This window comes from Acyrthosiphon pisum, chromosome X (genome assembly GCF_005508785.2).
Source record: "Acyrthosiphon pisum isolate AL4f chromosome X, pea_aphid_22Mar2018_4r6ur, whole genome shotgun sequence".
In the NCBI taxonomy this organism is placed as follows: Eukaryota; Metazoa; Arthropoda; class Insecta; order Hemiptera; family Aphididae; genus Acyrthosiphon; species Acyrthosiphon pisum.
In genome coordinates, this window is record NC_042493.1 from 79,977,369 (window position 1) to 80,003,219 (window position 25,851).

At 29.9% G+C, this 25,851-nt stretch overlaps 1 protein-coding gene across 1 annotated transcript in view; it reads right to left on the reverse strand.

Moving 5' to 3' along the window:
* Positions 1-25,520, reverse strand: part of LOC100568933 (ETS-like protein pointed) — a 56,380-nt gene extending 30,860 nt beyond the window's left edge. Inside the window, exons 1-3 of the mRNA XM_003246090.4 lie at positions 24,899-25,520; positions 21,058-21,424; positions 9,518-9,803 (exon numbers count right to left, since the gene is read on the reverse strand). Coding sequence (XP_003246138.1) covers positions 9,518-9,803; positions 21,058-21,363 — 592 coding nt within the window. The 5' untranslated portion in view covers positions 21,364-21,424; positions 24,899-25,520. The remainder of the gene's footprint in view (positions 1-9,517; positions 9,804-21,057; positions 21,425-24,898) is intronic.
* Positions 25,521-25,851: the final 331 nt, after the last annotated feature.

Below are 25,851 nucleotides of genomic sequence, written 5' to 3' on the forward strand. Positions count from 1 at the left end.
AATGTTCACTTACAGGTCTTTAATTCCGGGTCAACATCGACACAGTCGCCATAGTCGTTGTTATACCAACGTTTATTTTTCTGAAATGGCTGTATGTGTTTATTTGGAATGGTTATGAAATTCAGTACAGTTCGTATGTATACACTTATACCGAAAGAGCTTATTTGATAAGGACAATTTAACTGCAACTATCATATTATGATACATCAAACACGGCAAGTTTGTCAACTTTTAAAATGTCGCTTATGTTAAAAAAATACTTTACACATACTTTAACTTTTAATACTCAACCGCATTTTTATGTTTAAATAAATTGAATAATGCACAATACTATATCTATAGGGAACATTAAATAAAACAGTACAATGGTCATATAAAATTGTTTTAAAATAGTTTTTCTAGACAAATGTTGATAGCCAAACATAAATATTATACTGTCTAAAATTAACTATGAAATAAATACTATCTTTAATTATTTTTTTAAAAATATTTTACAAGAAAAACAAAACACTGTAACTACCCTACGTAAATCATCCGAAATGTACTATTATATAGTGTGGGAAAATATACCAATAATATACTCCCCTCTTATGATTAACATTTAACAACCACCTGTTATGTATGTATGTGAAGTATAGATAGGTAAAAATAATATTAATTTGCTAGACACGGGCTTTTGCTCAGCACCCTATATTCACACGCACACTAGGCGTAATTGCGTGTCGCTTGACCGCTACTAGTCAACAGGTGCTAAAGGTTAACAGAAATTATTCATTTATTGCATTAGTGCTATATCACACAACAAAGTACTCGCTCGAAGGACTTTTGTGAAGTATTTATAATACCTAATGATAATTCTTTTTCTCAAATAGTTTTTAACTTCTAAGGTATAAGCGTATTTTTTAAATCATAGTTTTTCTAATTCAACGCGATTTCTATAACGTATCTATACATTTTATAACATTTACTTATAATAACCGTTCCTATTTATATTTTAACACTTCGCAGTTCGCACTGTTGAATGTTGATATATATTATTTTACCACTGACATAATTTGTCAACTAGTATAATATAACGTGTCATAAAATGAACTCATTGTTTAAATAACTATACAGTTTTTATATGATAATAGTGTAAAATATTATTCTAGGAATAACTAAAACTAAGAAAAAACAATTAACCAACGTAATAACTAATAACGCACAATACGTAATAGACTTATAAAATTATATAATATTTTTATGGAAAAAAAATTGTTACCTATTTTATTCTACTGAATATTTATAGTTACCTGCCTATAGTTGTTTTATATTTCCAAGTGGAAACATTATTAAATCAACTATGAACGCTTTTTACCATACTTTCAAGCTTGGCTGGATGGTTGTATACATCTATAGTAGCCGTGCTGCAGTGACCATTAGACCGTATCATCCACTCGCCCACTCGCAGTCGTCACAAAACAACAACGAATAGATAAAGATAGTTTGTTCACTGTTGGTGTTTGTGCACATGGGCGGCCATAAAATAATGTAACGATGAAGCCGTAATTACACTGGGGGGGAATAAATAGAACTGCTGCAGGTGCTCGCAATCGTGGGAACGTCGGACGAAAAAAGAAAAAAAAACAACGAAATATTCAAATTCAATAAAACGCCTATTGTAACTATGCGCACATCTACGCGTATTATTTGCCGCGAATCGCAGTAAATTTAACGTGTATGTTTGTATGTAAATTAACGAGAAAAAACAACCGTGTACCAATGCGGCGATGAATCAGAAACATATACTATTTACATTAGTATAAGTAATATATATACGACTATACTAGAAGTATTATACTATACTATATAAGTACCTACTGTATTTATTTTAAATTATCAAAACTCAATGATAGGGTGCAGCATCGTATATTATAGCTTTGCGTGACAATAATATATTGTCCAATATTGCTACGCCGAGCTAATATAAAAATAAATATACCTAATGTAGGTAGGCATCTATTAAATCGTAAAAAAAATATGTTTTGTATTGTTTTTCGTTAATTTTTAAATTAATGATCTAATAGGTATATAGGTAATAATTAAACAACAGTATGTATAATTGTGATTAAAAATAACTATTCTTTTTGGTATATTTTAAAATGTATGTATATTGTATAGCATATATTGCAATATACTGCAGGCCACTGAGTGAGTCATTTAACAGTCAACACTTATTGTTTTTAGTCAAAAAGTTTTAATTTTTTGAAATATTTTTATTTAACATAATCTGAAGCCATTCCAAAATAATTCATACAAAACTTTATTTTTTATCAAGTCCTTTCTGAATGGCAGCAGTGCAGGTACAGTATTCATTTCAGTATCTATAAAAATACAATTTCGAACAAGAGCCTAATTAATTAGTTATAACTTTTAATTTATTAGTATTTGAAGTTTAGATAAGGAAAGTATTTTGTTGGGTACCCAGGTAACCTTGTCATCAGTCATCACTCAACTCCGTTCATCTAAAGCTCTAAACTTAAAATACCGACTTTAATACCTAATTACCTAATTAACTACTTGTCCAAAATTCAATATTTATATAATATAATAGAGTTTATGTTATAATATAGGTACTGAATGATAATATCTACTTGTCGAAATTCTCAGAAAAATACTCTGCTTCAGAATATGATATTGAAAATCTGTATTTTGATTCCAAAAAAATAAAAACTTGAAATAATATTAAAATCATAAAAATTAAAATTTTTCCAAACATATAGTTTTTTAAATTTGGATCATTCATTATTTGAAAAATGCTTAAATGTAATATTAAGAATAAGCATAATATATGAGCAGTTATAATGTAATATGACTTGATGTAACCAATTGACATGGATAGGTAAGATAGGTAGTAGAAAAAAAGTATCTAGACAGAAGATATACAAATAATAGATACATCAACGTGCATCCCTAGATATAAGATACAAGATAGGTACATCCAGAATTCTTTTATAACCAAATATTGTGTCCCAAAAACAGATTGTTATAATACATTTACGAAATATACGAATATACCATATATATATAATATATCTGTCTCCTGGCATAATTTTATTAACTGTAGGTATGCTATACAGTTATACAAAGAAATATTTAGGAAATGATGGTTATTATAGATAAGTACCTATGCTCTGACTACATTTTTCAAACTATTTAGTATTCTAATTATTCTATACAATTTCATTTTGATTTCAGTTAAAGTTCGTACCTACATAATATATTTAATAAAATATAGGTACTCGAAATAATATAGTTAATATGCATATACAAAACATGCTAGATGTATGTGACGAGTGACAATTACGATGTAATAAAAATTAGGTACTTTGTTGTTTAATAATAAATTAATAATAACTATCGACAGTATTGAATGACAGGATAATATCGGCAATATACCTAGCTGACTTGCGTCCCCGAAATGGGACGCAAGTAACCAGTCAAATGTACTACTGGTAAATTATACCTTTTGGGGAGGACGCAAGTTTAGTATGCGCCCTATAATTAGTCTACACATACGAGTACACTATCATAACAATATATCTGCGTTCAATGTTCGTTATTCAATTTTTTTGTTAAATTCCTAAAATTCCCATCCCCTGTGTCTGAAAAAATACTGTTAGGAACCTTTAGAATCTCGATTTGTAAATTGACTTAATTAAGGGTTCTGTTACTAGACCCCCCTTACACCCTCCTACCACCCTCCTTACATTTTTTGTCAAAAATTAAAATAATATCCTTTCAGAAAATGTGCTTACCATACAACATATTACTTAGGTATGTAACAGATTGTAGATATTCTAAATTAAATCATAATAAAAAAAAAGTATTATATCACTAAACAATAAATAAAGATGCATAAAAATACATAAAAAAAGTACCCAGATACAATTATCACTTATTATATGTCAAAAGATTAAAAATTTAAGTATCTAAGATATTGCAGCCTAATAGTAGGTACCTACATGAAAAAAAACCAACCACTACAATGGTGGCACTTAATAAATTGATCAGTTCATTGCTTATCCTGCATTACAAATTATAATATTATTATTATATACCAACGAATTTACCGTACCTGGTAACTGATTATATTACAGATTATCTAGTATATATTTTCAACGTTCGTTATATGTGCTTCCGGAGTTAATTTGTATGAAGACATATGCATATCTGGATATGATTTTTTGTAGGTTTTATAGAAAAATGTTTAAATGAAAATACGAACATATCAAAAATAACAACTTAAGTAAATAAAAGTGATTATTATTGAACATTTTTAATATAATGATAGGTTAAAATATTAACAGCATGATATACAATAGTCTTTTTTGTCGTAGATCCTTCGACGATATAAGGAGACGGAAGTGTCCCGAGGACCACATTCTTTTGTACGTTTTACCGGTTTACTCAAAATTCAAGTCTATTATGCTTCGCTAATATGGTTTGCCCTTTTCAAGAAAAACTCATTCTACATCGAAATTTATTATTATTTTCGTACAAAGCAAAAACATACTATATTGATTCCTAAAATGTAATTTAACCATATCGTCAAGACATTTTATGAGTATAGTTATAATGTCCTATACTACACACCTATTTAAGTTAACTAAATAGTAAATACACATTTAGGTACACAATATAGCTAATTTACCGTTATAATAAATAATTATTAAGAGGACATCCTATGAAGACGCCACCACAAACGCGCGTTTTTAAGGGGTTAAATATCGACAATATTTATGAGAAATTGACCAAAATAAAAATTTAAATATATATAAATACGACTTCAAAGTATTTAACTTACAAGTGGTCCCGTGTCAGCCCTTGTTAGCTGTAACGTAATAATGACAAAATTACCTACAAGATATTATTGTTTTGATCGATATCTCGACTCTATAGTTATCTATTATCTAGAGTCTTGAAAAATAAAGTCGCACGAAAAACTATTTACGCTATACAGTTGTAGTTTAAAAAAAAAACAAATATTTATACATAATAATAAGACAATATTAGCTGTCTCGCGGAGGTTTTATTGACATTACTAATACATAAAAGTTATTATTGTTTTTTTGTTTTTCAAACTAGAGTAATTTTTTTTATGTTAATGATATCAAAAAATAAAAAATAAATACACTACATACGAAAGAGAAATATTGTCGTCATCTATAAAGTCTTTATTCTGCTTATATCGTGTAAGTAAATTTGGATTCCCAACAATATGTCTGTAGCCTGGGATCTTTTTCAATTGAAAAGGTTATCACGAAATTTATAATATTTAATCAGTATCCATATTATATAGGTACAATATGCATTAATCGACTGGTTTTTGTTATAATATTATAATATAATATAATATAATAATATTCACTATCGTTATCTATATTACATACAAAATAATATATACAATATACATTCACCGACTGGTTTTTGTTTAAAATATTATACATTAGATGTCCAGATACGTATAATATAATTTTCGTCGACGTACATTTGTCATTAATAACAACAATCGTCGATCGGTATAATAATAAGAAATAATATAATAATATACGTTATATTGGGACAACAGTTCATAAATTTCAATACGAAGGTTTGGGCACGAACGCTGGTCGCCGTGTATTGTAACGTCGCTGCCCGGGTACACAAACATGTTGCCTATACATTTATTACGTAGCCCCGACAGGAAATGGTCAATAACAATATAAAAACACTATCCGTCGTTATTCTCGGCACGTCACTATTAGTGAATATTATATCTGCACAAGCCTCATATACTATTATATTATTATGGTTAGTCACTATATTATTATATAGTCGGTCGCTGCCATTATGCATGTCAATGAGCGCATCGCACGACGATGTGTTATACCTAAAATCGTTATTGTATACAGAGGTAGGTACGTACCTATATAATATTGAAGAATAATAATTATAAACGTCTGTAATCCGAAAATCTCTAGGACGGACACCCGCGCGCGACGGTGATCATCGGACGGGGCCGATATTCCCGATCGTCCGACGGTATAGTCTTTCGGCCGAATCGTTACGAGTTGAATAAACCACCGGTATATGGTATTATGGTGGTATACTCGTTACCGGGTTGCGAGAGTAAAAAATAATAATACTAGGTATTATATTGTAATATTATACTAATATTATGTAAAAATCGCGCGGCCCGATTACCGGACCTAAATAGACGGGCGCCATCTGCGTTGTAAAAGCGTAACGTTAAACCGGATACCGAGTTACGGACGGAAGACAATCCGACAGGCAGCGTTGTGTGCATGGGTGACGCGGCGTCTGATAGATGGCAGCACCGTGTCGTTGCGATGCGTGTCGCAAACGAACCCGAATAATAAATGGCGTTTTTAATGCGATATTATAATATTGAAATTTTGATTTTACGTAGGTAGGTTAATCGTGGATTTAGAAACCCGTCGCGCGAACATGGCAAACGACCGCGAATGATGGTAGGTACGGCCGACACTATAATGCAACTCATTCGTTCGTTACGGTATTTTGACCTATGGCGTAAGTCTTCGGACGATCAGGTTAGGTTAATTTTGTACGGCTAATTTCCATATACACAAGTATATTATCATCTATAATTTAAAATTATAATATATTTTAATAGTGGCCGATGGTCGTTTAGTAAGTCTTAGTTTTTCCACGATATTCACGAGTATACACGATTATACAGATATTTGTCGTTTTTCCAGTAAAAAAAAAAATAATAATCAATCTATAGACTGTCATTTGTCAATACGCATGTAAATGATTAAGAACTACTATGAACTCGACAAGAGTGTGGTAAATTCAACACGTTTTATATGGCTTTATAATACAGTTTACATATTATAAATTATAATGTTAGGTATTATACCTATGTAGGTACCTATTATATTGACAAGACGTCGCGAGATTTCTTATCTTAACCTTTCGTGAGAACACAATAAAACGCATTCGACTTTGAGTCCGAAGTAACATGTGCCGTCGTTGATGTAATTTTCTGATGAGGACGTTACACACACACCCATAAATCATTTGTCAAAACTGTTTCACTCAAAAATAAATATTCAGCCTGCAGTCATATATGAAAAACCAAATTTATAAACATTACAGGAGACAATATTTCCAGTGTGTAGTTTTAATTATTTTTTTTGACATCATTAATATTAAAAAATGTATACAACATTTAGATAAACCAAAAAATAATAATAACTTCTTTTTTACACATCAAAAGACAAAAATAAAAACGCTACGAGTCTACGAGATAATGCAAATTTTGTATTTTTTTATAGTAAGTAATTTAGGTATATTGTTTTATTTGAGCGAAACTTTTTTTTTTACATCGTAATTACATGCAAAAATCTAACTTGTAAGTCAGATACTTCGAAAAAGTATTAAAATGTACTTAAGATTTATAATTTTAATTTTGTCAACATTTAATTTAAATTGCCTATATCAAACCCCTCAAATAGCGGGAGTTCTCTTATTTATATTTTATATTATATTAATGAACGTTATAACTAATAAGCGTCTTTATTCATCGTTGACATGTTTTTATAACTTTTAAAGAATAGCACATTGGGATAATCGATTTTTTACGATTTTATATTATTATAATTTGTATTTGTGTTTCAAATTTTTTTTTTAAACGTTGACGTTTGATTACAGTTGTAAATTATTCTACTTGTTATTTGACCGTTTTCAATTGTGATTTTAATTAATTGTAACGTTTGAAACGCTCCTCCACTCCTAATCACTCAATTCCCTCATAACCATTTCGAAAGAACAAAACAATTTTTCTATGTAAATATTATTAACGATATGGATAATAAACAGCGATCCGCATAACTATAATTTGTATCTGTTAAACAAACAGTTTGATAGGTGTATCCTGCAATATTTAAAAAGGTGAATAAGTGGATTGAAGTATATACTTTTCATATAGTTAATTAGTGTAAATATTTAAATATGAATCACTATACCTACTTAAAATCGTTTATTTTTGTTTTGTATACTTTTGTTACATAACATACATCAATACACTGAGAATTTTATCAAAATTTCAAAGGTTTGGAATGTCTTGCTCAAATTATTCAATGATAACATGACATAATATTATATTAGGTAGGTATATACTATTAGAGTATACAATAGTATAATAAATATAATGACAAATGAGAATATTTTCAAGCACATGATGAAACTGACTTATTTAAATATAATAGAAAAACATGATTATTGAAGGCTAATAAAACACTTGTATACACGTAGATATCTGGTCATGTGAACCAAAAACTAACGAACTTTAATACTGACATAATATTTATTAAAAATAGCTTATAAAAATTCGTTTTATAATATTATACTTAAAAAACCGTTTAAGAATTTTGTTTTACATAGTACCCACTGATTCCATTATACGCAATGAAAAGATTGTAATATTACTTATTAGTATTATTAAAATAACATCCCGTAAGTAGGTACCTATATCATAATATTTCTGGCATGTGTGATACCTATACCTATAGCCAGCCTAAAATTTCAAGGAGAACAGACAAAGGGACTGTTAAAATGTATAAAATTATTAACAATAAATACTAACCTACATACACGATATAAATTGTAAACTGTGATATATTATTTAAAAATGATTGAATTAATTGCTTAGCTCGAGGGGCAAATAGTAACATAGAGGAGACATTGTCCGCTCTCCCAATTACTATACAGGTCTTGAATGAAAGGACGTGGGAGTAACAAGTACCTACTCTTTATGTTTCATGATAATATTATATCGGACTCCCACTAATTTTAAAAATTAGTAATTACCTATCTATATAATATATTAAAATATACTGCATGATATAAGTAATGCATATATTCTGCAACCCTTTATACAACATACATTTATTAAATATACGTATAATGTTTCCCAATTCTGACTCTGACAATATCTTTAAAACTGGAATATTCATACATTATAATTTTAGTTTTATTAGGTCATAAAAAAGAATGGCAAAGATTAAATACAGAAAAAATATGAAACACGTCGATACTTTCTATATTATATAGTTACTCATTGAATAAAGTGTTAACTTATAGGTATCGGAAATAATATGCCCTATCTAAAGCCAGGATTTGATTATATTTTCTATTACACAAGTACACATGGGAACTTTTCTGTATTAGGCTGTGGTATTGGTTTATATACAGTGTAATTTTAACCTTAAAACTATTATATGAACTATTTAACAATGTATATATTTTCTTTATAGTTTGGTACAGAAACTAATGAAATAAAGCCATTGATATATTATAACTTCGATCGACTAACCGGAATAATATTGACCATTTAACAATACTATTTTCAATACCAATAATGGTCATACACCGCAAGTAAACCATATTACCACTAATATAAAAAAATCTAGTGAAAAAAATAATTATAATAGTTACTATAGTTACATACCCAAAGAATTTTCTGGATCGGATAGATCACTTAGCGAAGGTACTTTTTGAAGCATATTACATCCATCTGTTGCATTATTACTGTAGTTGGTTGATATGCTTTTATAATCTTGCAATATGTTGGGTTCTTGTTTAATAACTAAAAGTCCTCCACAACTATTTTCACCAGTCGCAGCTCCGTTCATATCGTTTGTACTGCTATTGCTGTTCAACATGATTGTTGAGGACACAGATGATGGCATCATATTTGGGCTACTTTGAAAATCTTCACCACCAGAAGACATGTCCTGTAAACATAATAGATAATTTGATTAGAAATAATTTGCTTAGGTTAATGTTTCATTCAAAATTGTTAGGGTTTGAAATTGTCAATAGTAGATAAGTAGATACCTATCCTATCTAAATTATACACCAATCAGTTTTATATTTACTATATTCTTTATGATACATTAAAAATTTAATTAATTAGATTTGGCCTAAAAAAATCTTATTAAATACATACATATTATATTATTATGCAGTATTCGGTTAGGTAACACAATAGTCCAGCAAATGGTGAAAAATATATTATACTGTTTAATTTATATTATAGTTATGTATAAGCACTATAAACTCATAACTATAAATAGTTAAATACAACAAATAGTCGTAATTATATAGTACTGATCCAACATGGAGTTTAAATTATTGTAAATTGTATACTCTCTTCAAACCAAAAATTACAACAATATATATAGTCCGTCTAGCTTATAGTATGTACCTATAACTTTTCTTGTTTAAACACTCAATAAACTATATAATTACTTATTGGCAAATCTGAAAAATTAATCATCGTTGAATTTTAAACTGAAGGAAGGTTTTAACTTGTATGTGCAAATACCTATTTATATGAGTTAATTGAACAATGTAATGTTTAGTTGGCAATTTTAAATATTTGGTACAAATTTTACTTCGTATTAATCTAGTTATTAAAATATTTGTATTTTTTTTTTTATTAATTTGTGTATAAGACTATTTTTTTACAAAAATGTATGTACCTATGTATGAAGTGAAAATATGATTAAAATAATTTTGAACAAATATGGAATAATAATATGTCTCAACGGTAACCGTTGAACGATCATAAATAACAAATGGTTAAGCTACAAATTGTATTAAATAGGTCGGTAGTTTAAATTATAACATTATTGTGAGTTTAATAATTTGTTATATTTGAACGTATAGGTAAATCCAATTTATATGAAGCATATAGACAGTAGCACATATAGATTTGTTAATTTTTATCTGTCTATCATAATATGAGCATTAAAGCAAACATATACTTTTTGTTTGACCAATATTGGTCTCTAGGTCAATATTTTATAGTTGATTGACCTATTATCGAATTTAAAGATGAAATATAATCAGTGACGTAGCTTTATATTTTTTTATGTTTTAATTTCACTAAGAGGTTTACGTATCTATTTCAAATAAATATAACTTATACAAATATCACTTTAATATAGTTAAGTATTGAAAAAATTCAACACCACGACTCATAATATATATACCTATAATACATTTGATAACGAACGAAGAGTCAACTTTAAAATGTATACGGAGCTTAAATGGTAAAGAAACTCCTACAAAATTAAATTGTATTATAAAAAAAATCGTGTACAGAGATTTAAGATAATATGTTCTATGAATAATTAATACACGATATATAAACAGTATTAAATATATTGTCTAAATGTTATTAAAATTCAAAATATCATAAAAAATATATATATTTAATACATAGGTACCTACGGGCTACGTTATATACTTATATAGGTATAGGTACTAGTGTTTATGATTGCCATCAAACCATAATATACTTATTGTCATGTATCTGGACATTTTAAAGCACTGTTTCTAATACAAATTAAACCCTTACAGATAAATGTTACAAATAATAAAGGAATAATTTACCTTTTCTGGTTTAGACTTTCTTTAAATATTATTTACTGGTATTCAATATCATATATTATAATTAGATAGATCACAATTTTAATGATCAGACTAAATGAAAAATCCTAACTCTAAGCTGACGTTAAGCTGAAATATAATCATTTTCTCATAGGTACCGAATCAATCAAACAACAAACTAAAAAACGAGAGTAAAAAAACCTCAGAATTATAATATATATGTGGTATATTATAAATTTATACTACACATAATATACACAATAATATATAATATAACATAAATATACATAATGATACTGATAATACATATAACATTAATCGAACGACAAGATTTATAGAGGTATGAACTACGAACTATAATATTGTAGGTTAGTAAATAATTCGTAGCATAAACAATGGGCATATTAAAACTTGACGGGCTAAATACATCATTATAAGATTAACCACGGCGAAGAAAAAAATATTAAAACAAAAGTGCTTTATGCAGTTGAACAGTATAATTATATGCGTGTATAATACACGGTCTCGCCACTAGTCATAATTATGTTGCAACATAAGCCTAATATAAATAACACCTATATAGCTTAAGCTTATATTATATTATATAATTGCAGGTGCAAATACAGAGCACATGACACTGTATAAAGGGATAGTCGCCTACATATCGCTCCAAAATAATATTATGGTTGTAACACATGTGAATAATACAATTTATTATTAATAATATATAATACTATTTAATAATATTCATGAAATTATATGTTATAGAAAAAATATGTAACTCACATAATTACTATACAGATACTTATATTACCTATAGGTACCTATATTATATTATGGTAAATGATAGAAAATATTATTATTAATTAATTATTATTATATATACAGCGTTTAATACTCTCATTCGAAAACAGAATAGTTCTTATCACTATTTTTAGTTTATATATTTTCTCATTATAACACTGTTACAGACGCTGGTTTTGTATTAAAACATTCTTAATTATTCAACCTGTAAAAATAATTTCAAGCTAACTCAAAATTGTTTGTACAAAATTTAATAAAAACAATCGAATTTTATTATATAATAACAATAATTATTCACCAGTCACCACAACATGTAATATATACCTACTGATTAAATGTTAATACTATTTTCTGATATTCTTTTAAAATAAATTGTATTCTAATCAAAACTGTAGTGATCTAAACAGAAGACAGACAGCTTTTTTTATGTATAATAGTATAATGTATATTATACTGTGTAGGTATATATTCATAAATATGATAGATAAAGTGAAAACCAATTCATAAAAATTATAATAAATGGAAATTTAGTCTTATTGGTCATTACTTATTAGTTATTAGTATTATTTTTTTGTGATTCAGCTTTCAATAAACTTATGACTTTATGAGTTATGTTCTAGAAATGTACAATGACGCATACAATTTTCACATGTATCAAATTTAGTTAAATTTGTATATCTGTAAATCATTATTACCTAACCTATATTATATTTAACAAGCAAACAAGTTTTCAAAGCATTTAGTTGATTTTTATTAAGAGTAAGCGAAAAAAGTTAAAAAAAAAAAATAAAATAAGTAGGTTATTATAGTCTAATAAGTAATAACTAATAAGAATCATAATTGTATGATTATTTAAAAAACATTTGTAAGATTGTGTTTTTTTTTTTTATTAAAACCTAACTAATACGTGAACCATAAAATGTAAACACAAAATTATGAAATTTGTTCGTAATTGTTATTAGAAATACTTTTCAAATAACATAACATGATCAATGTGTATATGTATACACTATTATATACTGCTATATGAAGTATGAATAACAAAAAATATAATTTTGTTTATTATTTTAGTTTTAATGTCCACCTCTGTAATACTTCATATCTGATATTTTGTTTTCTAAACGACCTATATTAGTTTTTTTCTATAGATAAATTACTATAGTAAAAACATAGATAATTAAAATATTTTTATTTTAAAAAAGTAAAGTATAGGAAATGTTTTAAATGGTATTTTTTGTTTAAACGCAAACTACAATTTAATACACTGATAATATTATACAGCAAATTCTACTAATAATTCTACTAATAAACACGAGCGATAATTTTTATACTTCAAAAAAAGTGTTCCAATTAAAAAATTCCACCGCGTATGCGTGAAGTGCGAATTCTTTGACATTGCATAATTAATATGGTAGTGTAATTTCAAACTTTCTAAAAATGTAAAAAGTCAATTCGCGGGGAATTCGCGGCGATCGAAACAAAATTAATTGTTTAAATTGGATGTAATTTTTCAGTCTAGACCATTGATTTTATCCAATAACAGCAATACGCGCGACACGGGCCATATTAATATTATAATATTATTGAAGATAGCGATAGTAATAGTTAATAATAATATATTATGCACAACAAAAATGTTCGGGATAATATTTCGATTAACCTGCGGCGGCGGACGGCGGTAGCTGGTACCTGTCCGTTATCGCGGTAAAACCGTATAACACTATAAGATACGAGGAACACGGGAGCGATTGCATTATGCATAAATATATAATAATAATATATACTATTCATACATAATAATATTATTATGTATAGTATGTCGTAGTGGATGCATATTTAGTTGTGTGTCGCGCTTGGTACAACTGTAGCAGCAGGTCGTATAATATACTATAATATTATACACACATAGATGCGTTATTGTGTAGTGCGGTCAAAATTCACCTTGCGTGTACTACACACAAACACACACACACGCACGCGCTCTAGTACGTAAATTTATATATATATAATTTAATGATGATAATGATAATAATAATAATAATAATAATAAAATAATACACGAAAACGTAACACACGGAGAATATCGAAAAAAAAATTGAATAAAAAAAAAGAAGGGATAGAACAAGGTCGGCGGCGAACAACTACTACCAACTCTATGAATGAACAACAGCTGCCCCGCCGCCGCCGCCGCCGTCACTGCAACGGGAGCGTGTGCGTGCGAGTGCGCGCTCGCTCTGTATACAGCGTGTGAAACGCGCGCACACGCACACGCACACATGGTGAAGGCAGAGGAAATAATGTAGAACACCGCGGTCGCTGCCTAGACTGTGGCCGCGTGTGTTCGGAGAGAACGCTCATGAGCGCGGCGGACCACAGGGAAACGAGGCGAGGAGGGGTTAGGAGGCGATGCGTGCGAGTGCGTGTGACAGCGGTGGCGGCGGCGATGAATGAATGAACGTCGACGACGGCACAAGGAGTAGGCCGCCCCGAACTCGATGAATGAACGCGAACGAACGACGAATGAATGAATGAACGGAAAAAAATAAAAAAAAATACTCCTAGTTGGCCGCCGACGCCGCTGGCCACCTGTGCATGTATGTGTATTGTGTGTGTGTGTGTGTGTGTGTGTGTGTGCAACGGAAGAGTGAAAATAAAACTGTTCTCAATACGATATATTAATATATATATATTATATACTATTACCTACTATACAGGTATAAACGATACTACCGTCGGTGGTCGATCGGATGCTCGGATAGAATATTGTCATCTCATATTAATATATTATTATGTAATGCTGATTTTTTAAAAAAAAAAATTTTGTTCGGCAAAAAACGGACGACACGACGAGATGACAACGGTGAAATTAAATACGACCGAGTTGGTTAGTTATTAGACGGGACGCGGTCTGGTTTGATATAAAAAGGACACGGCGGGACGTAATTGAAAAAAAAATCCTGGTAGCAGAAACTACAGACGGGTCATGAGGTCCCCTATAATAATATTATTATGACCGGTGTGCTGGGCGGCCTTTGGCCCCAGTTGATTCGGTTGCTGGGAACGAATTGATTTAATTGAATTACCACCATCGTGCGAGGCGGAGGAGCTTTGCCACTGAAATTATAACCGAAAGAATAGATGAATATTATTATTAAACTGTGTAATAAAAATGCGCGCACGAAAAGTAGGTGGATTGACGAGAATGGAAAAATGAGATAATTTTACCATGAGTAATAATGTTATATATTTATATACACGATATAGTAACAACGAATCAATCCAAAACTGTTGGTCAGCAAACAGAGGCAAATTATTATTTTTTTTTTGTCTATTTTTTTTCTGTCATTGTTTGTATATTTTCAGTTTATTTAATGGTTAGTCCGTTCGTTGCTACTAATGATGACGAATGTGTAAAAATTATATTATTGTTTTAATCGTCCATCGAGTGGAAAAAAAATTATATTAGTTTAAAACGTATATATAAAAAAAATATACATATGATTAATACAACACAGAAATTTCAAACACCATAACACGAAAGTCAAAAGAGTAAAATAGGTTATCATCAGACAACTATAGACTATAACAGACAGCATAATGAACAATCTTTGTATATAAAAACAGAAAAGAATACTGAGAAAACACATGTAACAGATATTAGACACCAAACGGGCGTTTCATTTTACAAGTAACAGTAAGCTGGAAGACAAAAGTGGTGGCGCTCGTTCTTTATTATGTTTATGGTGATTAAAACCTTGTTTTTTATTATAAACTGTTAGAGATCAACTGTTCTGGATAATGTAACCAAAAAACAGTTCTTAAATCAATTCTGTTAAGTTCTATTGAAAAAAAAATCTTCGACAAAATTATATACTAATCTGATATTATAAACATACGGAGAAGAAAGAAATATTGTCCAAACTATTAGAGTGTATATAATATTATACTAATAAATGAAATAAAAAAAAAATACATAATATTGCGACTTAAGTTTACTCGTGTTCACAACCAATGTTCTGTACTTCCATAATATAATGTCTAATGATAGCCATGATTATATATTGTATACAAATTTAATATGCGTGCGTAAGTTTATATATATATAGGTGGTAAATTCTAATGTATATGTATGCTATGTATTCTAAAAATAGTACCCATCTTGATCATAACGAAACTACACACTATACAACACTATCGCTACCACCTCCAAAGCCCACGCTTAACTAACATAATAATTTAAATACTCCGTGTTTACTGTAACGTTTGGTGTTGGTTAGATAACGATTATAAAAAAAATATTATTATAATTTAATGTTATTATTTTAATCTACATATTTAATGAAAAATAAAAAATAAACACTTATTTTTAAAAGATATTTTGGTTATTCAAACGATAGTTTTATGTTATACTTTGGAATGAAATATTTATTATTTTATAATTATTTTCAATCACATGCAGTTGTGGAGTATCGTCTACAGCGCCATCAGAATTTAAAGTGAGACTAAATAATGAAAATTCGACGGAACTTGGCTTCAATCCAACTGTATAACATATACGAGTGTGTGTGAGCAACGTTATTGCTGTTGCTATACAGATAGTCGCTCGTTATGTGTTTCACACAAGACTCGTTTTACATATTAATATAAACATTATTATATTATGATATTATAACAGGAATAATATAAGTGAAACTAATCTCAGGTGAATAGGTAATATACTAATACATATATTGTATTATAATATAATTATGTAATATAACTAATACGATAAAAGGCTGCTTGATAATAATAATATGGTTTTAAATTATTATACGGAATGATCACAATTCCATTAATTCGATTTCCAAGTATAAGGCATGATTGCTAGGGACTATCGGTGTGAACAGATTAATTTTTAATCAATTAAAATTTTAGTAGGATAATTATAATCGAGCTTGTATGATTATTGCAATAATAGGTTACAATATAATGTTAAAAGAGTTATTTTCATTGAACAGTACGATTTGGGAGCGTTAAACATTTTATATAAATAAAACGTAAACGCATATTGTGAACACAGCAGCATCAGTATGCAGCATTACAACTACAGTCTGTAACAACGGCGGTGTCTGGTACTCTGGTTGTGTGTAGGAGTCGTTACCCAGTCACCACAGCTGTTTCTACTGAATAACCATCATCAACGCACCCTTTCACCACAGTAGATAAGAAATGTTATTTTTGTTTAATTTATAATTAAAACCTTTTCGTATGCATCGCATTTTATACAAGTTTAGTTAACAAAAATTAAATATTAATATTTTATATATTATTATTGTTCAAGATAATGTCAATTTGGAATATTTTATAATGCAAAAAACACAAATATTTCATTTGAACATTCGAGGCGTCGAATATTCGAATATATAATATATGTCGTTATTGCCGGTACTAATAAAATATAAAAAAATAGTAGATATATACGGTTTATACTTTATAACAATAATAAAATAACACAATTGAAATTCAAAGGTTCGACGATTATTGAATCCGTGAAAATCCTATATGAGATTTTAATATTCATCAAGTGTACCACTCATGTAAACTACTCATCGTCCAGACATGTAAAACAAAGAAAATATAAAATACCCTAAGACACCAAGATTATTCATGTACGTAACGTGTATATTAAAAGATCCATTCATTATTATTCACCGCCACCACTACTATCATCGTCCACCATCGACCACACCACCACCACTACCTCCATCACCACCACAATGCATATAATAATAATAATAATAATAATGATAATAATAATAATAATAATAATAGTAATAATAATACGTGTAGACATAATAATATATGCTAATACATGGCTATTTTACAATATAGGTTCCAATGACACCTTGATCAAAAAAAAATGTTTTACATACCATGGTTTATTATTCAAGTGAATTTGAAAAATGAAGAATAACAATCAATAAATTATACATACAACAACCACGAGTACAATTATTTGTTGCGTACAATTCTAGACTCTGATGAAATACGAATTATCAGTAAATCTATATTATTCAATTATTGGACCAAATACAGTATTACACGGGACAAAACTGCGGGATTTGAAAATGACTACAGACAGAGCACACAAAGACAAACAATGTATTTAAATTTTAAACTTTTCAATAGCAATTTTGTTAATTTTATTTCACAATCGTGTACCTACCTACTGGAGTGATGGAGATTGTGCTTATAAATATATTTATGTTTAAATACATATATTCAACTATACAAGTTTAAATATATATATTCAAGTAACGTACTAGCATATAATATATATTATATTTTTTATGCATGATAATAACAAATGATTTCTTCTTTCGTCAGCGTTATTTTTATTATTAGTACCCAGTACCCACTTGATGCACACAACCTGAAGATCTAAAGATTAAATGAATCGCCCCCGACATCATATTTTCGTTTTTTATTATTATTATTCTTTTTTTTTAACGAGTTAAATGTCGCTATTCTATAGTTATTGTTATTTAAAAAACCGGAAATGTCTTTTCTCGCGCCGGCGGAACACGTTATTAGTATCATAGCCGTTGTAATAATAACAACAAGACATTATAATACTACAAGATTGTTGAGGAGACCGTAACGCCGCTGTTTTACTATTATAATATACTTAATACATAGGGATGGATGCGGCCGGTTTAGTTTAGTACCCTTCTGATAACAATAATAAATCTTTTCCACTGCCGCTTTTGATTTTTCTGTATCATCTGTTACGTTGCTACTGTCTACGTTGTTTTTATTGTCAACGCCAAAGAACCATCGTTCGTTTCCTTTGCTCGTATTAATTTTTTTAAAAGAATCTAATAATAACAATCGTTAGAATAAGTGGCGTGTATACGATGTTATTATTGTTATTCCTGCAGTACTTCCTGTAAGCAACGGTCAGGTGAATGAAGATAGAAAAACCGGATGCACACAGCACCGCATCACCAACACCGGATGGACTACGGTCGCAGAAGTTAATATTATATATTTAGTCACGTAAATATTAAAATAATAATACGAATAACTAATTATACTATAACTATATTTTATAAATTATAAGTATTATACTGATAATGAAACTTGGCAAAATGTATGTTTTTTAGAGTTGAGAAAAACCTTTTCTTCTAAAATGTTTACTTTTTAAATCAAGGTTTTTCATTCACTTTATCATCATTATTGACTTTTAAAATAATTATTGACAAACATTTATCAATACTAAAAAGTTATTATTTTTTAACTGGCTTTAATAGGACGAGTTGAAATAAAAAATAAATATTTTTCAAGCCTGCAAAATGAATTATTTTATCTTTTATTTATATTTTATACCAAACTGGGAGTATGAAGATTAGAACACAACATATTATAATATAATACCTACATAGTTTAATGATATTATACATTAATCTGTCTGTATTTGTTATTAGTTTAATACTATATATTTCAGATAATACAATAATACATAGGATATAGATATACATTATTTTAACTATTTTGTATCTGAGTTAAAAGTGTTTTTGTAGAAGTACAATAAATATACGTATAATGTGTATCTAAACAATTGGTTACTGGTTAGTGTGGTTAGATTGGTATAGTAACTAAACTTTGTAATTTGGGTTAATGAAAACTCGCCTTGAGAGAATCCTACACAGGTACCTGTTGGGAAATAATTTACTAACAAACATAAGTTAATAAATACTGAATAACAGAAAAATAAATGACCCATCTCGTTTCGTCACGTCAATATAGAATAATTAATTGAAATATTCACTCAAGTGTATATGAATAAATAACGCAGTTATCTCGCAATTACGCAAACTTCTACGGGTATAACAAAAAAAATAACAAATTGAAAAAATTAACTAGCTTCACTCAACTATGCACAGAATAGTAATGTATTATTACCATACATTTTAGAGCAACGATAAATTATTCTGATCTGAGACTAGATTTCCTACAATATGTAACTTCATAGCTTAAAAAAATATTTGCAAAAAAGTAATAAAATCAATACATATTTATCGATTTGCTCAGAATCAGAATATTGGTAAAAAATAAATGTTTGTTCCTTATTGGCTTATTGTACGGCCAAATACAATGAACTTATAGCTTTGTATTCATTCTGTTAAGAACTTAAGAACATATATTTTTTTAATTACCTTTAATATACGAGGACAATACTATTATTAAAATAATTAAGGTAAGTCACAATTGGACTATTACTGATAATTACAAGCAGCATTATTTTATTAAAAGAGGTTTTAATAGATAAAAATATAATGTATATTAATTTGATCAAATTGGTCTCATATCAATATGTATAATAAATATTGAATATAATGATACTATTTAGTATTAATGCTCTTATAAATAATTATTATTTAAATACTATTTACATTTTCAGGTTCAATAAATTAACATTGATAAAAACTAAGAAATATAAAAGTTAATTTTAAAATTTATTATGTAAATAAAAGCATAATTAAGTGCATTAAAAACACTTTAAATGTTTATTATAAGTTATGATTATGATTAGTGTTTATTACTATGATTGACGAGTTCTGTATCGTGTTGATATATTATATTGTAGTTACTCAACTAATAGGCGCAATTATTAGTTTTCGGGACTAACATTTAGGTAAATTTGTCTAAATTGGGAAGTATAAAAAGTACTTAACAGATAACCCGTAATTGACTAACAATTCACATAAATAGTCAAATAATTAGTAAATATGAATATGTACTTACTGAACGTAAAGAATTGGCGTCTACATCACACGTTAAGTCTCTAGATAGTTCAGAATTTGTAGTCCATCGTTCTACGATTTTACTATTACGAACTTTGTTTGATGATGTCACAATATTGTCAAGTATTCTCTGTTGTGGTGGGCACTGAGATTGCCTATGAGTCACTACTGTCGCTTTTTCGCAGTCGAGCCAACTTTTAGTACCTAATTGATGTTGATGTTGTGCGTTCTCTGGATAAAAAGCTCGATCAGTGTCGTCGTCGTAATAGCACGACGAATAATGTTTGAAGTCTTCGTCAGAGTCCATACTACTCTAACCCGGTGTTAGCCACTGTTTTTAGTGACCACCGGCGGGTATAATTGTTCACCTGTTTAATTAAATAAAATTAATTTAAGTATTGAACATCATGGTTCACATTATTATAAATGCCTATCAATAACATGCAAATATCAGTTATAAAATAATAATCGTCTATTGTCATTAAAAAAACTGTGAAAACAATTTTAAATGGAAAATTGTTATAATATCCGTTGGCACAACTATATAATAACTAGAATATTTGGTAACTTGAATATTGAAAAGTGAATACTGTATTATTTTTATGAGTAGATCATTATAAAGAAATCCTTTGTAAACGTAAAGTACACTCAAACTTCTCCAAATTATACACAAGTAATGTTATTTATTAGGCATTCATAGACAAAACATGAGGTGTGTAGGTACATAAGTACATAAAAAATAAATGATCAAACACTCAGTATATTTCACACCATATGAACCACGGATATAGGTAATAGGTATATAATCTAAAAACGCAGATATTTATGCACTATCGAGTTTTCTCGAATAATTCTGTAGTATTGTATCGTTGTTTTGTGTTTTTTTGTAACAGTTTAATAAAAATAAAATCTAATAATCTTACGTGGTCGTAATTGAGTATAGCACATATTATATTATTATGTACAGGGTAGACGTGTGGGAAATTGTGGTTTTCCTGTGTTAGCCTTATGAGAAAACCGGAAAGTACTGCGTAGCCCAAACTGTATACATACGTATAATATAGATAGGTACGTAAGAAATGCATTCATCGTCATTCAAATAAAACGATTTAAATATTTGCATCAATGATAATGCATCATTGAGCATATGAGTGTGTAATTATTATAAAGTAACAGATAATATATTTTGGCATGCAATAATAACATTCGCACTATTGCGCGAACAAAATCAACAATCCATCAGCGGGTGCGAAACGCGTTGGTTATTTTTCGGCACAAAGAACTCATTGCCGTCGCTTCTAGTAGTACACAATATGTAATAAGCATAATATTCCCAAAACCACACGCACACATCCCTTTTTTACGCGGGCGGCTCGGTTAGCCATATTATTCTCCCACGAATCTCTCCTGTCTACCATCGCACACACACACACACATTCGACCATATATATTATATTAGTTTGCTTCTCCGCCCGCCCTTTCGTTCTCTGTATATTTCTCCGGCACACACGGTCGTCTCTCGTTTCTGTCCCCACCGACCCCGTCCCCAACGGTTTATCGTCACCGAACGAAAGAGACTAGGTCTACGACGACGACGATGGCGACGACCGGTTGCACACGTATGCACGCACGCACACGTAAGGAAAACGGCACTATATACATATATAATATATATAGTATATATCGTGAGCCTTCTGCTCTCCCTCGATTATAATACACACACATAAAGTCTCCTTCACACTAATAGGAGATATAGCTGCAGAGTAGTAGTACTAGTGGTGCAGCAGTGTGGTGGTTGTAGTATAGGTAGTGCATAGTAAGTAAGTACGGGTACGCGCCATGGTTAAGTAACACGATACTTGAATGGGTGATATCGCGGTAGACGGCAGACACATGGAGAAAAAGAGATTGAGAGAGAAAAATAGACAGAGCGAGCAAGTGAGAGGGACCGAGTGAGAGAGACTTCGGCGGCGACGACACGGAGGGGTACAACACTACCCACCGAACGTAGTAGACGGATATTGTAAGGAAAAAACGACACACGACGCCGTTTTTGTGCTGCTTCCCAGATGACGGTCGAGTGTGTGTATGTGTGTATGTTTTATGAACATGTGTGTGCGTATGTGTGTAAAAGAGTAGATACTTGGCATGACAGCAGCACCAGCAGCAGCAGGTGTGCAGAAGGACGACTACGTCATCGGTTGTATATAATATTACAATGCTTATAGGTGGTACGTTCTAGGTGGTAGTAGAGGAAATATATTATGCGATATATACGGGCGTGATCTATCGGGACGAGTACAAGAGGCAAGGGTTTTGTATTTTATTTTTCGGACTATTGAATTTCACTCACGCTTGAGTTTAGCACACCAGCGAAGATTACATTGATCAAAAAAAATTGAACTAAAGAACAAAGTACAGTTCCATAGACACAACTTCGTGTTTAGGTGCTTTGTCGATAGTGTGGGAAGTGGATAGTATAAATAAAAGTTGAAGATAAAACAATAGTATTTCAACTATTTAGAGATAATAAGAATGGTGCCATTTTGAACAATCCAAACTACAAACTATACCGTCGTAAATAGCGTTATATTAAACTTTTTTTTAAAACCTTTACTAGTTTGTATAAATTATAATATTGACTAAAACACTTGTAATATATATTTTTACATAAGTTCTTCGTTAAATAATTAAATTTAATAATATTATTTAGTGCTGGATAAAGGTTACACACAAAATATAAAATGTTGTTCTAGCAATACCAGCAACCAAGTATCTACTCTGCAAACTCTTTTATAGGCCTTTCATATTATGTCCATCATAACCTAACATAAACAGCACTACGTATATTACATGGTTTATTATGTAATAACGTAAAAATGATCATTATTCGAATAAGGGTTATTAAAGCCTGTAAGATATTAAATCCTGGATCCCTACACTCATATGTACTGGGGAATTTTACCAGATACAAACATTAGAATTACGTTATTGCCTTCCACCAGATGTTCGGAGGGCTGTCGAGGTCATGTATCCGAGAATTGATCAAATAGCAACGAAAAAAGACCACTATAATGAATACGATGCCCTTGGTTTGGGATTGAATTTGAGTAGGTATTAATGTTTTAAATATAAATATGTAACTGCATTTAAATCATTTATATTATCTATTACCACAACAAATTATAGAGAATCTTAAAAGTTCATCCCTCAGTTCATGCTCAAAGTCCAAAGTTCTATATAAAAATTACATATTATACTCAATTGTTAGTAAAATTAATTGGGATAGGTACATTTCACATGAAAATTATTTTTGAATGCACAAAAATATTACTATGCACTTGACATAATAATATATTATACAAAAGGTAATACCTAATAGTTTGAAAATATATTATGATCTATAATGATACTTGTCACTCGGTTGAGATATTCTATAACATACACTTTAGATACACATTACACTCTAGTACCTATAGTGTGTTGTGAACACTTGTGCTGTAACTATTACATATAGATAAGATAACTGATAATCGAGTTAATTATTTTGATACGACCAACAGGTGTAAGATGTCTTATCGCTTTAATGGACGGGTGGTTCATGTTATATTAAAAATACGTTCAATATTCAGCGTATTTGTTACGTATTATTTGTAATTTTTCTGTTTTCACCATGAATCACGATAATAATATATTATAACCACAAGAATGTGTAAAATGTTTAAAATTCTAACGAATAATGATAAAAACGCTGACTTAATGTAATGATAACTTAAATCTACAATTTAGTCAAACTGTCAAAGCATAACACTATAACTTGAAAAATACGTAAAATATGTTACCTATAAACCCAAATCAACTGTAATCTGTAGGGCAGCAATAGACAACGGCAGTAGATGAATATTCAAAACAACAATAATTATATTGTTATGAAACGAATTGGCGACCGTCTCGTCGCACTACGGTCGGTGTAATATTTGATCTGGCGATTTCATTGTCAGCATTCGTATTGGCGATTCATTCTTAACCGTGGATTAGCATATTTTCTACATGTATGGTCTATATGTATGATATGCATTTGGTCGAAGAAAATAAAACAAAATTCGCGAGTATAGGTAATAATACCTAAGATATTAATATGCTCCGATTTGATATTAAATCAAACGGATACGATGAAAAAAGGTTAATTGAAATTACGAGATAAAATTTTAAAAAATTAACCGGACCGATGTGTGTGCCGCGATAATAACCGCGCAACCGACAAGTGTATAATATTATAATATTTTTACTATGTACTCTCACTGACTATACGCACGACACGCAACAATAAAGACGGCACGGCAAAGACTACGGACACGACGGCGGCGAAACGATGAATGAGACGGACCACGGACGTCGCGTCGTGGTAGCGGCGGCGGCGAGTATTGCTGTTGGCCGGTTTCCAGTCGTCGTCGTCGTCGTCGTCGTTCTTCGGTCGACCCGTAACCCGTAGTTCGTGTGGTGGGGTTGCGGGGAGCTGCGGTGTTTTAATAATAATAATACGACTTCGACGACGATGTAAGTTGTTGGTGTATAATATAATATACCATATTATTATATTATTATTACGAGTATATAATAATAATAATAATATAAATAATGATATTATAGTAATACGCGTATATATACGAGAAACGGCGATGACCGTTATCCGCCAGATGGCGGACCGCGCGCGATTCTCCGCGCAAACAGGTCTTTTGGAAACACGACACGCCGAGCCTGGCACCGGCACCGCCGATATCGCGTAATATTATAT